The sequence below is a fragment of the Cotesia typhae genome, unplaced genomic scaffold (assembly GCF_013202065.1).
Source record: "Cotesia typhae breed Kobodo isofemale line unplaced genomic scaffold, CoteBio_Ctyphae contig_48, whole genome shotgun sequence".
Classification (NCBI taxonomy): domain Eukaryota; kingdom Metazoa; phylum Arthropoda; class Insecta; order Hymenoptera; family Braconidae; genus Cotesia; species Cotesia typhae.
This window is the reverse complement of record NW_027423756.1, coordinates 9,589,164-9,603,306: the sequence shown is the minus strand read 5'-3', so window position 1 is coordinate 9,603,306 and position 14,143 is coordinate 9,589,164. Positions and strand designations below refer to the sequence as shown.

Below are 14,143 nucleotides of genomic sequence, written 5' to 3'. Positions count from 1 at the left end.
TGATTTAATAATAATGGTAGTCTTTAAGTAGACTTGTATATAAAAATAATTAAAACAATAAATAATTGTTCTTATTATCATTATAAATTTCATTTAATTAACAACTTTAGTAAAATAAATTACTTGCTATTATTGTATAATTAAATTTTTAAAACATTAATATATATATATTATATAAATAATATTTTATTTTAATGATTAAAGATTAGTTTATGGGTGAACTGTGATTGCAGTTATCCAAACCAATGGTTTCCCATGCAGTCACGAGTCCAAGGGGTTTGGCACATCCAACACCACTGAAAATTACAACCAGCACGTGTGCAAAACATGTGCATACAACCACCTGAAAAAAATAATAATTCATTAAAAATATTAAATTTTGGTATAAAAAAAAAAATAAATACCATCACGTTCAGTGGGCGTACGACACTTAGGACAAGGTTTTGTTGACTTCTGAATTGTTTTTGTACTTGCATCGTCCCATTTAGCCTTAAAATAATAATTTACATTAAAATGTTGAGTAAAAAATAATGATGATGATTAAAAAAAAATTAATTTTACATCTTTAGCTCTCGCAGGATCTACAGAATAACCAGACCGTGACTGAAAGCTGGACGTAATAGATTGCTGGGTATCGCAGTCTCCCAAATGATAACCATGCAAACATTTTTTACAAAATACGTATCCACATCCTCCGACGCACTGAATTTTCCTGCAGTCTTCTTCAGTGAAATTTTCATCTGGAGCTGGAGGAATTATTCCCATACCGCAGTCTGGCTGTGGGCACAGAAGGCCACCAGCTCTGAGGACGTATTCTTCAGCTCCGAAGCGCTGATATTGATCATACTGACAACAGAATTATAAAACTAAAGATCTCTTGTGAGAATGTACAATTTAACATAAATAAAAAAAATAATTACTTGAGCGGGTTTTAGCAGTCTGAAATGATGAATTTCTCGTATGTATGAATTATCACAGCCCGCTGGACAAGCTAATGTGTAATAACCGGTGCTCTGGTCAAAATCAAACTGACGTTCGGATAACTTTATACTGCAGTACTCTTTGAAGCACTCTAGACAAGTTACATGAGCTGCCTCGCAAGGAAATACTAAAACGGTTTCTCTGTTGGAATTAAAACTATTATTGGTAAATTTTACTAAAGTAAAAAGCCTATTTATTGACACTTGCAATTTTATTTTAATTAAAAGAAAAAAGCAATTCTAATAAATTCATAAGTACTAGCACCGTTGCAGTCACTATGGGACTGCCGTGACTTGTAAACTATAAATAAATAAAATTTTGATTTATTAAATAGTGATTAATAATATAATAATATAAATAATTTTTTAATTATAAGTTTTAAGGTAAGATAATTGGTTTTTTAAAAACATTTCAATTTTTTAAATAGAATAAAATTTTAAGTGTCCAAAAACTAAGCCAGTGTCAATAACTAGGTCTTTTACATAATAAAAAAAAATTAACTGATTTTATAAAATCAAGTGCACCTTACGTCAGTACAAGCGAGACAGGGAATTTTTCTGAGATTCGGTCGAATAAGATAGAGCGGAACCGCTTCATCAGTTTCACCTCTACTAGGATGATTCGCACACTTGAAGTAAAATTGAGCGTAGGGGATTTGTATATCTGAATCGCTTGTCGGACAATTATCGTTTTCGCAATGTACGGTAATACGGTTTGGCTGCATTACATCTGGCCATGACTGAGGGTCACGATCTACAGTGACAGCTCCACTACCACAAAGTGCACACCGAACTCGTAATTTTCCTACTTCTACTGACTTACAGGGTACTGAGCAGAATATATAAAAATGAGCCCGCTTTTCTTCTAAAAGTAAAATAAAATATTTTAAATATTATGAATCATCTTTTGAAGCTTTGTAAATTTTTTACTACATTTACAACCTTGATTTAAGGGTTTAGATTTCGATTGATCATTAATTTCATCAAGCGAAAGGTCTGAGAGAGTTTCATTCATTGGTTTGCTACCAGTGTCGTCGTCTAATTCTTCAATTGACGGTGTGATACCAGTGTTTAAAGGTTTACGATTTTTACGAGGTGCTTTTACAGCATGTAATATACTCTGCTGTCCCAAATCGCATTCCTAAAACATTCAAATTTTTTGTTATACTGAAAAATAAAAATTAAGTCAGCCCACATCTGAAAATTTTTAGAATTTTTTTTTTATTAATTTTTTTTCGCAATAATTTCATTGCTATAAAATGATGCTAAAAAAATTTTGTAATGACTGTCCATTTCACTATCAAATTTTATTATTGTTTTATTTAGTTTTATTTACCTCAATAATTGTAGAATTATGTAATTCCTTGCCAGCAAATATTATTTTAATATCTTCAGCTGGCATTCCCATCTGCGGTGCCAATATTTCTTTGACATTTTTTATATCCCACTTTGGATCCAAATCAACTGTCAGAGTGTTTCCAGTATTTGTTTTTATGTAAATACTCAATGAATTTGTAATTTTTCGTTTACCAAACCATATTAGTTCCAACATTTTTATTATTGCGTTTCTAATTATTGACAATAAAAAATTCATTGTTTTGTTTATTTATAAATTGGTCATTGCTAAATCAGCTGTAAAAATATCCTCAATTAAATTATTTTTTTAACAATCAAAACTATAATACTGAAATTGACAGACATTAAAAATTTTTTAATAAAAAGTTTCACATGTGAAAATTAATAAAAATTACAAGTGAAAATTTTTAGAAGCATTTTTTTTATTGTAATTAATTTATTAAAAAAATTTTGTAAATTAATAGCTAGCTGCTAACTTCAGTATTATTCAAAACTTATAAAATTAAAAATGATAATTATTTAAACAATAATTTCTTACCAAAATATTTATTAGTTCCTAATAATTACAGATAACTAAATAAATAAAATAATTCATCAATGTATGTAAATAAATATAAAATTATAAAACCTCAAGGTGAGTTTTTATGTATACATATTGGAATAAATATAGCGCCCAGATATTTTATATAAACTCTTATATATTTACAAGTGTGTCATTTAACACACTACACAGTAGTTTATAGTTGACGTAATTTTAGAATAAACAATTGCACTCCGAAACAAAATCATTTAATAAATTAATTTATAAATAAAAATTGAATTTATCATTAAAATAATTAAATTAAATGAATATAAATAAATATTTTTTTGAAGCAAATAAATAACTTGAAGTTTGTAAGTAATATCATTTTGTGTTAGAGGTTATATTCGGAGAATGTCTTTTTACGAATGACAAATTAATAATATTTATAGATATATAAAGATAATTAAAAATAAATATATATTTTATAAAGTTACAAGAGACATTTATTTCTTCAATTGTTAATATCATTGTATGTTTTTATTTAATTTGCTGAAAATGGCGTCTGGAGCTGGTAATTTTTTTAAAAAATATTTTTATTAATTAATATTTATCGTATAAATATTATCTAATAATTTTATCCGCATGATTAAAAGTTGAATTAATTAATAATTTATAATTTTTTATAGAAAACACAACGGAAGAACGTACTGAAGCAGTGCCAAGTCAGACTGTGAGTAATTCAAACTCCGAAAGTGGACATGTATGTCTTGTAATTTATTTCAACTCATTATTGAGTATTTTGATTGAATATTAAAATTATTAATGTGATTATTTAAATATAATTTAATAGAAAAGAATTGGAGCAGACAAAGAGTCAGAATTATCCGGATCAGCACAAAAAAAATCCCGAGTTGAAATTCAATCACTACCGACAAGGCAGTACCTAGACCAAACGGTGGTACCTATATTGCTGCAAGCACTCTCGAGTTTAGCCAAGGAACGACCCGAGGACCCGATAAATTATCTTGCTAACTACCTCCAAAAAAATAAAAGCCAGTATGACAACAGTGACTCGCCACCAGCTAGTCAATAATTAAATTGATAAAAATACACGTTAAATTTTTAATAATATACTTACACACAAACTTATTTATATTGTTATAGTAAAACTAAACGTCTTCTTATAATACAACTCTCTAAATGAAGGTAATTATTATAACTGGTAATAAACAGCTAATAAAAATAAAAATTGTTTATATAAATATATATACATAAAGACATTGTGATGCGTAAAATATTTACTCCAACTGATTAATTTTTATAATGAACGATTTTATAAATTTTTTGTGGTTTAGATTATATATATATATATACATCATTTTTGCGAATAAATTTTTCTTAATTAAAAATTACTGAATTTAATTAATTTTTTTTTTTATATAACGTGAATTTTACTGCCAATCTTATAACTTATAATTCTTATAAATTTTTTTGGACTTAAAAAAAAAACAGAATTTTTATTATACGCCCTTGTGGTTTCTGGGTGCCATAAGGACGTGAATTATTATTTAATTTAATTCCGACAAATAATTTAAAAAAAATTTTTTAAATTATTGCGCATTTACCCACGCGCAAGAAATATTCTACACGCATGCGTGTATATATGTAAACACGCTTGCATTTTGTAGCTATATAAGTATGTATGTAATGGACATTCACATCATTAAAAAATACTACCTACGTGTATAAAAAAAAAAATGTTTTAGTATAACATGTTGATTAATATTTAACACAACACATGTAATATTAAAAAATTATTTTTTCCAATCAATTTAATTTACAAAGTAATAATGATTAGTCAATTTATTTTTATACTATTATTTTACAACAGTGTTAATGTCAATTTATTTGTTTTCGGATACAACTATAATTACCATGATATTGTCGGTGTGTATTGTTCTATGATTTCACAAATTATCAATGAAAATTAAAATAGCAGATACTTGATAATTTTTAGAATTTTTTTAAGAAATAAATTAGTGCAAAAAAAAATTGACATGTAGAAATTTAAAGAAATTAAAGATGCAATTTTTTTCAAATAATTTTATGACATTGTTTTAATTTTTTTAGCAAATAAATTATAGCAAAAAAAATTATTAAAAAAAATGGACTTGTAGAAATTTTAATAAATTAAAAATCATTTTTTTGTTAAAGAAAATATAAAAATTGTCAATTGACAGCTAACTTTAATGTCATATAATTTTTTAGAACAAATTTGTTTGTTAAATAAAATTAAAAAATGGTCAAATGACTGCTAAAAATTATCATCAAAACAATTGTCATTAGTAAATTAATTTTTTTAACCAATTTTTCTAGAGAGACAAAGTAATAATTTACAGGACATACTAGGCCTTAGAAAACATATTTTGGAGCAAGACAACATCAACACTCGTCCCTATTACAGCAATGACAAGACAGAATACCAGAATAATAATATAAGAAATGTTGACAATCCACTGAAATATGAATTAGATAATTGGACTGGTAGATGGATGCCTGACAAAGATAGTTCTAACACAAACAAGAACCCAAATATAAAAAACTCGGATAGTCCACTGAAATCCGAATTGGATAATTGGACAGGTAGATGGATGCCTGATAAAGATTCCAAAGCGATTCCGATTCCTGTTGCTGATTCTGATGTTAATCATTTTTCAGATCATAATATACAAATGGGAAAAATTCCTAAATGTGATGACGGAAAAGTATTTATCATATTTTTATTACTTTAATCTTTTTAATTATTATTAAATTAATGAAATAAATTACAGAATCTTCTGGAAGTCGACTGGGATGGTTCACCGATAAATTACACATGTTTCAGTAGAAAAATAATACCCAGTGATGAGATACACCCTGAATTGTATTGTGAGAAAATACCCAAATTATACAGTGTCAGTAAATTACTTTAATCATAAGAGTTACTGTTTTCTGAGAATCATTTCCAGGAAATGCGAGCTCGTGGTTTTAATTTAATTTTATTTTTTATTTTTTTTAATCATAAAAGCAAAGTTATAAATCATTAACATCAAAATTTATATTTCAGGCTCGTCATGCATGCATGAATGAATCTATAGATTATTATGATAAAATTCCCATGTAGTATGTATTTATTTATTTATTTATTTAATTTTATAATCTAATTATTTATCTATTTAATTATTTGTATTATTTAAATTTTAAAGTGGAACCCATCGGTCAGTTTGGCCAGTTTATGGTGAATATAAATTTGTACCAAAGCAGCGATGGATTCATAGTCTTGAAGTATGGTTTATTTTTTATTTTTTATTTTTTTTTAATTATATCACAAATTAAATTAATAATCAATATTATTACAGCATGGAGCAGTCGTGATGCTTTATCATCCATGTGCCAACAAAAATCAAGTTAATTTATTAAGAAAACTAGTAACTCAGTGTTTACGACGACATGTTATAACACCGTATGCTGAATTAGATGAAGCGCGGGTATATATTAGTTTATTTTTAAATTCTCAGTTGACTATTGACATTTTAAATAATAATAATAATAATAATAATAATAATAATAATAATAAAAAAATAAATAAATTAATATGATTAACTAATTAATAATTATTTTACAGCCATTTGCATTAGTGACGTGGGGCTGTCGATTAACAATGTCAACCATAAATCCTTACATTGTTAAAAATTTTATCCTTACCAAAGCTCTTCACGGAGCTGAAACTACTCCAAAGGATGGTGAATTTAATGAAGGATTAATACAGAAAGCTAAAATAGTATCAGATGAAAATGATTCCAAGTTATGCCCATTAGACAGTGTAGTAATAATGTAATTGCTTAATTATTTTCATTGACATTATTTATATTTTCATTACTACTAAAACTTAATAATTATTTGATAATTTACAAACTCATCCGGTATATAGCTTTTATTTTTATGTAAATAATTTATTTAATTAATTAAATATATCTATGATAACATATATTTACAATTAATTATATTTAAAAATTATTTTTACAATTTTAGAATTATCAAGGTTCAGTATACTGAAAGTTTTGTAAATTTGGAGATTAGAAAAAATTTAATTTAATTTTGACACCGTAAAATATGTAAACAAACTATTAAATTTTTTGGATATTACAGGAACAAAACTAATTTCTATATTATTAACCCAGTAATTTAATTAGTCTATTAAATAAGTGATAAACAAAAAATTTTTATTTATTATTTAGAGAAAAAAAATAAAAGTAAACAAAAGTCATTATCTAATAAAGAAAAATTTTATTTATTTATAGTTCACAAGGTTGCTAATAATAATAATAATAATAATCAGGAAATTCATTAATAATAATTAAAAAAATAAATGAGTATTTTTTAAATTTTTATTTTAATTTTCATTTATCATTCAAAATTTAATCAGTGATATAATATTCTGATATTTTACATATTAATATTATTATTTTATTAAATATATATGCATATGTATGTATATATATATATATATATATATATATATATATATATATATATATATATATATATATATATATATATATATATATATAATATATTTCAATGAATTATAAATATAAAATTAACGTAATAGATATCTACTATATATAATGTAAAATATACACTGAACTATCTGAATATATTTCATAGTGGTAAGTAATAACGTAAAAGAATATAATTGTACATTAACAAGTGATTTATTTTATTTTATTTATTAATCAATGTTTCGATTTTTATTTCTGCCATTAAATCCTTAACTTTTAATTAATAATTATTAACTTGCTTAATTGCCGTATCTTTTCTTCCCGGTAAGTGTACGATCAAACTGACCGGCGCCTTTAAGGATAATTATTGTTTGTATTTACTCACAATTTAAAAATTTTAAATGATTAACTAGTTAACTAATTAAATACATAAAACTATTTATCATAAATTCTATTTTACACAATTATTTTTTTATTTTTATTCACACATTGTTTGATTAAAAGCTATTTTATGCGCGTATATTCTTCTTATAGTTTAGTAAATATAGCACAGTAATAGCTTCTTAACATTTATAATTAATAATAATTATATTTAATCATTATTAATGAATGTTAAAAAAAGAAGAATAATAATTTCTACAGAACCGAATTTTTAATTATTTTTTTATAAGTGAAGAAATGATTGATGATAGTTTATAAAGTAAACTACTGAAGTTTAATTTATTTTAAGCTACATAAATTGATATGATTGTTACAAATGAACAATAGTATCTCCAAAGGCCTGCCAGTTTGATACGTAAACAATTTTATACTTCTATCCTTAATATTTCATAAACTTTTAATTAATCGTCGTAATGGTTCATTTAAATAAACTACATCTAGTATAACTTGGTAGAGAAATTTAATATCTTCAGCTTGTTATTTGCAATTTTGAATTTATAAACTACGCACTTGTTCTTCTTTATCGTCTTCTTTGTGCAGATTACACATTTTAGAAAGGGCACAGTTTTTTAATATATATTTATATATAATAATAATAATTATAATGATAATAATAGAATAAAATCACATACTGTCTACCATAATCATACCCATTGACTCAACATGTGGTAATTTATTTGATAATTATAATTAATATTAATATTAACGCGGGCTTATTAAATACTCAAAGCGTTGCCTCTGATTAAACAATGCGGTGAATTTATACTTTTTTTTTCTTTTTTTTTTTTAGAGTCTTGTCACCTAGACAGGAATTTTTTTATTAATATATATCTTCCTGCTGATTAATAAGCTGAATTATTATCGATAAAGATAGTTAATTAATTAGTAGATAGCAAAGTCATATCTTTTATTCTGATATGCTTGATATACAATTGCTGAAAGCGAAGTAATGATTATGGAAGGTACTTAATATTATTGCCAACTTTGTACAGTATTGTATTGATTTTTTATTTATTTTTTTTTATTAATATTTTTACTTAATATTTAAAAAATTAATAATAAATAATTATAATTTACGACACGTAATTATTTAGGCAGAAAACACAATTGATTTATTTATTTATTTTTTTTTTTTTTCATACATTATAATTTTTATTATTATTTATTTCTTCCTAGTAATATCCTACAATAAAAAGTACTCGTATTTTAAAATGCTTGTTGTTTATTATTTTTAGATTTAATAATTTGCTACATTTAAGTAAATTTTTTTTTTTATTATTATTTTAATTAATTATCAATAATCTCACTTTGTCGCAATAATGCCGAGTGCTATCTTCACCATTTTCTATTTATTTCCCCCGTAATTAGTAAATTTAATTAATTAAAAAATTGTTTATTTTTTTTTCTTTTTTTATACGTACTGAGTTTAATTTAAAGTGAAATTGACGATCATAAGGATATTGAAATAGATCTTTAAAATATGTTGTTAGTTTCGTTATTAATTAATTAATTTTTTTTTTCTTTTAATAATTGCACAGTTGTAACACGACCCATTTACATTTTTGATGTTTATTTAATGTCGTGTTGTAATTATCACACTTTAATTTACTAATTGTAATTTTTTTTTTTTTCATTTATTATTGTACACATTTATTATTTATAATTTATTAAACCCATTTTACGATTAATAAAATTCCAATAATTATTAAATAAATTTCATTATTCAAATATACAAAAATGCAGATGAGTTGCGTTTCAGCAATGCCAATTAATTATTTAATCGAATAATCAAACATTTATCTATTCATTTATTTTCTTTTTTTTTTCTTTCTTTCTTTCTTTTTTTTTTTTTTTTTTAAATAATAAAAATTGCACATTTCTGTATGCATATTAATATAATATAATTAAATGCAATTAATTATCAATAATAACAACAATAATTATTTAATAAAGGTCGAGGTTGAATTCTGTGCTCTTTAAAATTATTTATCCTCGATAATTTTATTAATTAATAATTATATATTACTGTTACAGTAATTTAAACCTCAATTAAATTTTTTATAAATTTTATATTTCTTCACTAAATTTTTTTTTTTACATTATTTTATTAGGAAGACAATCTTCCAAATACCCGTTTTTAAAATCAATTTTTTTTTTTCCAATTTAAATTAGCGAATAAACGCTTTTAAAATTTTAATAAAAATTTTTTTAGTGGTGTAATTATAAAACTTAAAATAGAATTAATAAATCAAGATTTTTTTAGAGAAGAAAATTTTTTCAAATTATTATTTTCAATTATCAATTTTCATTATCTGAATTATCAATACACAGAGCAATGAATAATTAATTTAATTAGTGTACTGCTTGAATAGTAATTATACTGTATTAAATAAAGTGAAATTTCGCACAACTAAATATTGAGGATAATGAAACTGAATACAAGGCAATGGCACTAGAGCAGAGTCAACCTCAACGAATGAAGTTTAGGCCAAACTCGTTAATACACAGTCGATTGTGCACTTCTAATTATATATCAATATCAATAAATATCATATAACATTATTTTATTATTATTATTATTATTATTTAATATTTATAATTCATTATTGTTTTACTTATTAAATCTAATTGATAAGAAAGTAATATTTTAAATAAAGTTTTTTTTTCTCTCAATTCCTATTTAATGAAGATTGCCTAAGCTACGCTAATTTTTTTTTTTTTTTTTTTTTTTTTTTTTCAATTTTTTATTTAATTATTAATGCTTATTTCTACGCCTGACTAGTTTTTTATTATAATTCATTATTATTACACACATCAATTTTTTGGAGAGTGAAAAATTGCTCTTATTTCAATAATTGAATAAAGTACATTATTAATTAATTAAACAAATATTGAATTAATTAATTGCATGAACAGTAAAAATAATAATTGATAATAAATAAATAATTCATATACTCAATTGTGTACTTTATTCAATTTATAGATTAATTCATTTTTTACATTCAATAATTTACAGTATTAAAATAATAATAATAAATAATTATAATATTTATTAATTATATTATGATGATCATTGATTGTATAGTTAGTAAAATAAATGTGCTCTCTATCTAAAATATTGTATTTATCTAAAATTACGTACAAGAGAATAAATTTTTGTTTTTCACTTAAAAAATTTCATTTTAAAAAAATTAAAGCAAAAAAATGGAGATTTATTCTCTTTAATTGTTAAATTAAATATTGTAGGCAATTATTTTTAAATATTTATTTTTTTCAATAATTATCCTTGACAGATCCTATACAACATTAATATAGAGATACATTACCCACTTTAATTATTATTTTTTTTCTTTTAGTTTATTTATTTAGGTAAGCTTATTTATTTTAATGAACACCGAGAAAGCTTATGCAATTGCTTGCTTTAATATAATTAGTATCACCGCTGCAATCTGTATAGTAACGCACTTTTACAAGAATTAATCAACTCATTATCAAATTATTATTTATTATTAATCAAGTTCTTCATCATTAATAATTCTTTAATTTCTGTAAATTCAAAATTTCCATTCTCGTTTTTCAATAAAATTTTTTATGTTTTGTTTTGTCTTCTTCATACAATTACATTACAGAGATGTTTTATAGCTATAATTGCATAATTGTAATTATATTCACATATTCTCTGTTTAATCGATTTCATGAGATTCTATATTTATATGCTTTAATTGGAATAACTGTCAGTGACGCAAAATTTTAATTGTTTATCGTTAATTTATCTGTATAATACATGTACCGGGTATTTTCAATTTTAAAAAAAAAAAAAAAAATGTACGGATACTAATTACAGAGGATTAAAATTTTTGTAAAAAAAATATATTTTTACTTAATCTCCAATTTGCAATATACTTCCAGTCAAAGTATTTTAATTTTAATTGTTGATTGAACTTTTTTAAGCTTGTGATTATAGCGCGTTAAAATTGGTTTTTTGTTGAAGAATATATCAACGTTTTTTTCAGAAAATTTAATCCTTTATAAATTTGTATCTCTGCATTTTTCTTTGATAGTTTTGTATCAATTTCAATTTAAAGTATGGATATGGTGCATATTTACATCTTATTTTTATATTTTTCGTTCAAATTTATACGTAAAAAAATATAAATAAAAAAAATATACTCAATAAATCTTTAAGAAATTTATAAAAAAAAAATTTTACAATTATTATTAAAAACTAAAATAAAAAAAATTATTTAATGCACCATACCCCACAATATTTTTTCAATAAAATACAAATAATCTAATACACAGAAAGAACAAGATGACACTGGATATCATCCCAGATTATACTCAGTGATATCTGTGGTAAAAAAAAAAATTTCAGATAATAACTAAAAAAATCTAGATTATACTGCGTGATATCTGGATTATACTCATTGTAATCTGGATTATACTAGCTACTATCTAAAAATTTTTTTCACTCAGTATAATCTGGGATGATATCCAGTGTCATCTTATTCTTTCCGTGTAGTTTTACAATATGCTTAAAAAATAATAATTTATTTTTTATAAACAATCTAACAAAAATTACAAACATAAAATATCATTCCAATTTTTCTTCTTTTAAACAAAATAATACAAATACTCGTAACAAATAGCGGTAAGTCATGAAAGAGATTAAAAGTTTAAATTTATTGAATATATTTTGAATTTAATTACTGAAGGTAATAGATAACGTAGCTACCTAAACTAACAATTACAATTACACTGAGTTCTGTACAATATATAATAAATGATTTAAGTATAAGTAATTAATTAAATATTAATTACCATATACATATATATATGTCAATTAAACAATTTATAATCTGCATATACTTGCCAACTTTCGTACTCGATAAAACATTTAACTTATTTTTATTAACATTACACTTTATTGGCTATATTATTATTAATCAATAGGCTGCCAATTACAATTATTATTATCATCATCAATATTATTAATTAATAGTGATAATAATAACAACAATAATAGTAATTTCATTATTCTCAATTATTATTTAATTATCGCGATGCCTAACTATACATATATGATTCAATAATAATAAATATTAATAATTACACCGCGCAGTACATAAGTGATATGTAAACGCGAGTGTATAAATTGATAAATTTATTTATTTATTATTTATTTAAAACAAAATTAATAGTAAGATTTACCACAATAATTATTAACCATTAAATACTTCCAGTAACACCTATTATACTTATTATTGCTGCAGCAAAATGCATAATATCATTTGCTATTTAACTTTACGTTCATATTAATCGACAATATTTTTTTTTTTTCCATTTTTCATTTATTTATATTTATAATTGTAATTAAAATTAATAATTATTAACTATACGTGATTCTGCCTCATAGTAATGCTCTTCTATTATTTCGTTATTTTAAATACTCTTCTCATTTCTTCTATACTCTTAATTAAATGATTTATTTAATTTTTAATTTTCAATTAACTTATGCTTCAAGTACCGACCAGCTAAATGATTATTTTTTAATGATGGACTATTTTTAATTAGTAATAATAATAATAAAAATCTAATTATGTTTATTTCACTGTGTCGTAACTCATTAACGTCGCTTCTTGTTTAATTTAATTAAATCGACTTTCGAATACTTGATTAGTACTTCAATTAATATTAATTCAATTAATTAAATCGAATATTACAGTAACAATTAAAATAATCATGATTATTATTACTTTAAATAAAAATTACGACTCTAAAAAAAAATTGTAATTTTTTTTTCTCTTCAAATAAAATTACGGGCAGCGATTTTCGACTTAATGAAGGTGCAATGGTTTTTTTTAATCATGACCTACTGATAATGATTGTTATGACAGTGATTATGTGAATAATGTCACTATTATTAGTATTATAGTTATAATTATTATTTATATTAATTTTATTATTATTACTGTTATGAATATTATAATGGTAATGAGGTGTAATGATCACCTTGCTGTATGATTTAAATTGTAACAGTGAATTGTTACTCATCGGCGTGCCAGACGATTTTTTATTATTAATATAATTATTATTATTATTGTTATAAGTGTGATACAACGTATTGAGAACAAACGAAGCGCACTTGATTAACCAGACGTTTGTTGCTCTTCGTTTGATCTCGTTGTTCGTGAACTTCCCTGTAATTATTAATTATAATTAGTTATTAATCATTTTTATTTTTTCTTCTTACAAGTAATTTTATTATAATGAAGATGAATTTTTTTATTTGCAAGTAATTT

The 14,143-nt window shown here is 23.2% G+C and overlaps 4 protein-coding genes across 7 annotated transcripts in view; 2 read left to right on the top strand and 2 right to left on the bottom strand.

Annotated features, from left to right (window-relative positions):
• Positions 1–92: 92 nt before the first annotated feature.
• Positions 93–2,980, bottom strand: Park (E3 ubiquitin-protein ligase parkin). Its single transcript, XM_074246317.1, has 8 exons — positions 2,875–2,980; positions 2,317–2,612; positions 1,923–2,121; positions 1,506–1,845; positions 921–1,122; positions 562–846; positions 405–489; positions 93–343 (listed from the first exon to the last, which is right to left on the bottom strand). Exons 2-8 carry the CDS (start codon positions 2,572–2,574, stop codon positions 234–236), a joined length of 1,479 nt encoding a protein of 492 aa, XP_074102418.1. The 5' UTR covers positions 2,575–2,612; positions 2,875–2,980; the 3' UTR covers positions 93–233.
• A 109-nt stretch (positions 2,981–3,089) lies between these two features.
• Positions 3,090–4,268, top strand: LOC141529670 (protein dpy-30 homolog). 3 transcript variants are annotated; one of them, XM_074246322.1, is made up of 4 exons: positions 3,090–3,230; positions 3,309–3,430; positions 3,546–3,619; positions 3,710–4,268. In XM_074246322.1, the coding sequence occupies exons 2-4, from the start codon at positions 3,391–3,393 to the stop codon at positions 3,950–3,952; spliced, it is 357 nt and encodes a 118-aa protein (XP_074102423.1). In that variant the 5' UTR covers positions 3,090–3,230; positions 3,309–3,390; the 3' UTR covers positions 3,953–4,268. The 3 variants fall into 3 exon arrangements, with proteins under 3 accessions (XP_074102423.1, XP_074102424.1, XP_074102422.1); XM_074246323.1 differs by having other exon boundaries at positions 3,102–3,430; positions 3,546–3,589; XM_074246321.1 differs by having other exon boundaries at positions 3,102–3,430.
• A 287-nt stretch (positions 4,269–4,555) lies between these two features.
• Positions 4,556–6,899, top strand: LOC141529669 (uncharacterized). Of its 2 annotated transcripts, XM_074246320.1 has the most exons (8): positions 4,556–4,806; positions 5,236–5,502; positions 5,578–5,624; positions 5,691–5,813; positions 5,966–6,021; positions 6,105–6,183; positions 6,258–6,386; positions 6,524–6,899. In XM_074246320.1, exons 1-8 carry the CDS (start codon positions 4,710–4,712, stop codon positions 6,734–6,736), a joined length of 1,011 nt encoding a protein of 336 aa, XP_074102421.1. In that variant the 5' UTR covers positions 4,556–4,709; the 3' UTR covers positions 6,737–6,899. The 2 variants fall into 2 exon arrangements, with proteins under 2 accessions (XP_074102421.1, XP_074102419.1); XM_074246318.1 differs by having other exon boundaries at positions 4,561–4,806; positions 5,236–5,624.
• Positions 6,900–8,284: 1,385 nt separating this feature from the next.
• Syx1a (syntaxin 1A) overlaps positions 8,285–14,143 on the bottom strand; it is a 60,064-nt gene continuing 54,205 nt past the window's right edge. The window contains exon 10 of the mRNA XM_074245735.1: positions 8,285–14,041. The gene's annotated coding sequence lies outside the window, so the exon portion shown is untranslated. The remainder of the gene's footprint in view (positions 14,042–14,143) is intronic.

What these genes read in the sequence shown, in the direction of transcription:
- LOC141529670 (XM_074246322.1), top strand. Translation starts at nt 3,391, where the DNA reads ATGTTTTTATTTAATTTGCTGAAAATGGCGTCTGGAGCTG. An exon ending in GAAAATGGCGTCTGGAGCTG is followed by an intron (nt 3,431 to 3,545) that starts GTAATTTTTTTA and finishes AATTTTTTATAG; the next exon opens with AAAACACAACGGAAGAACGT. An exon ending in CAAACTCCGAAAGTGGACAT is followed by an intron (nt 3,620 to 3,709) that starts GTATGTCTTGTA and finishes ATAATTTAATAG; the next exon opens with AAAAGAATTGGAGCAGACAA.
- LOC141529669 (XM_074246318.1), top strand. Translation starts at nt 4,710, where the DNA reads ATGATTAGTCAATTTATTTTTATACTATTATTTTACAACAGTGTTAAT. An exon ending in AAATACCCAAATTATACAGT is followed by an intron (nt 5,814 to 5,965) that starts GTCAGTAAATTA and finishes TTTATATTTCAG; the next exon opens with GCTCGTCATGCATGCATGAA. An exon ending in TATGATAAAATTCCCATGTA is followed by an intron (nt 6,022 to 6,104) that starts GTATGTATTTAT and finishes TAAATTTTAAAG; the next exon opens with TGGAACCCATCGGTCAGTTT.
- Park (XM_074246317.1), bottom strand. Translation starts at nt 2,574, where the DNA reads ATGAATTTTTTATTGTCAATAATTAGAAACGCAATAATAAAAATGTTG. An exon ending in CTCGCTTGTACTGACGTAAG is followed by an intron (nt 1,123 to 1,505) that starts GTGCACTTGATT and finishes TAATTCCAACAG; the next exon opens with AGAAACCGTTTTAGTATTTC. An exon ending in GACTGCTAAAACCCGCTCAA is followed by an intron (nt 847 to 920) that starts GTAATTATTTTT and finishes TTCTGTTGTCAG; the next exon opens with TATGATCAATATCAGCGCTT.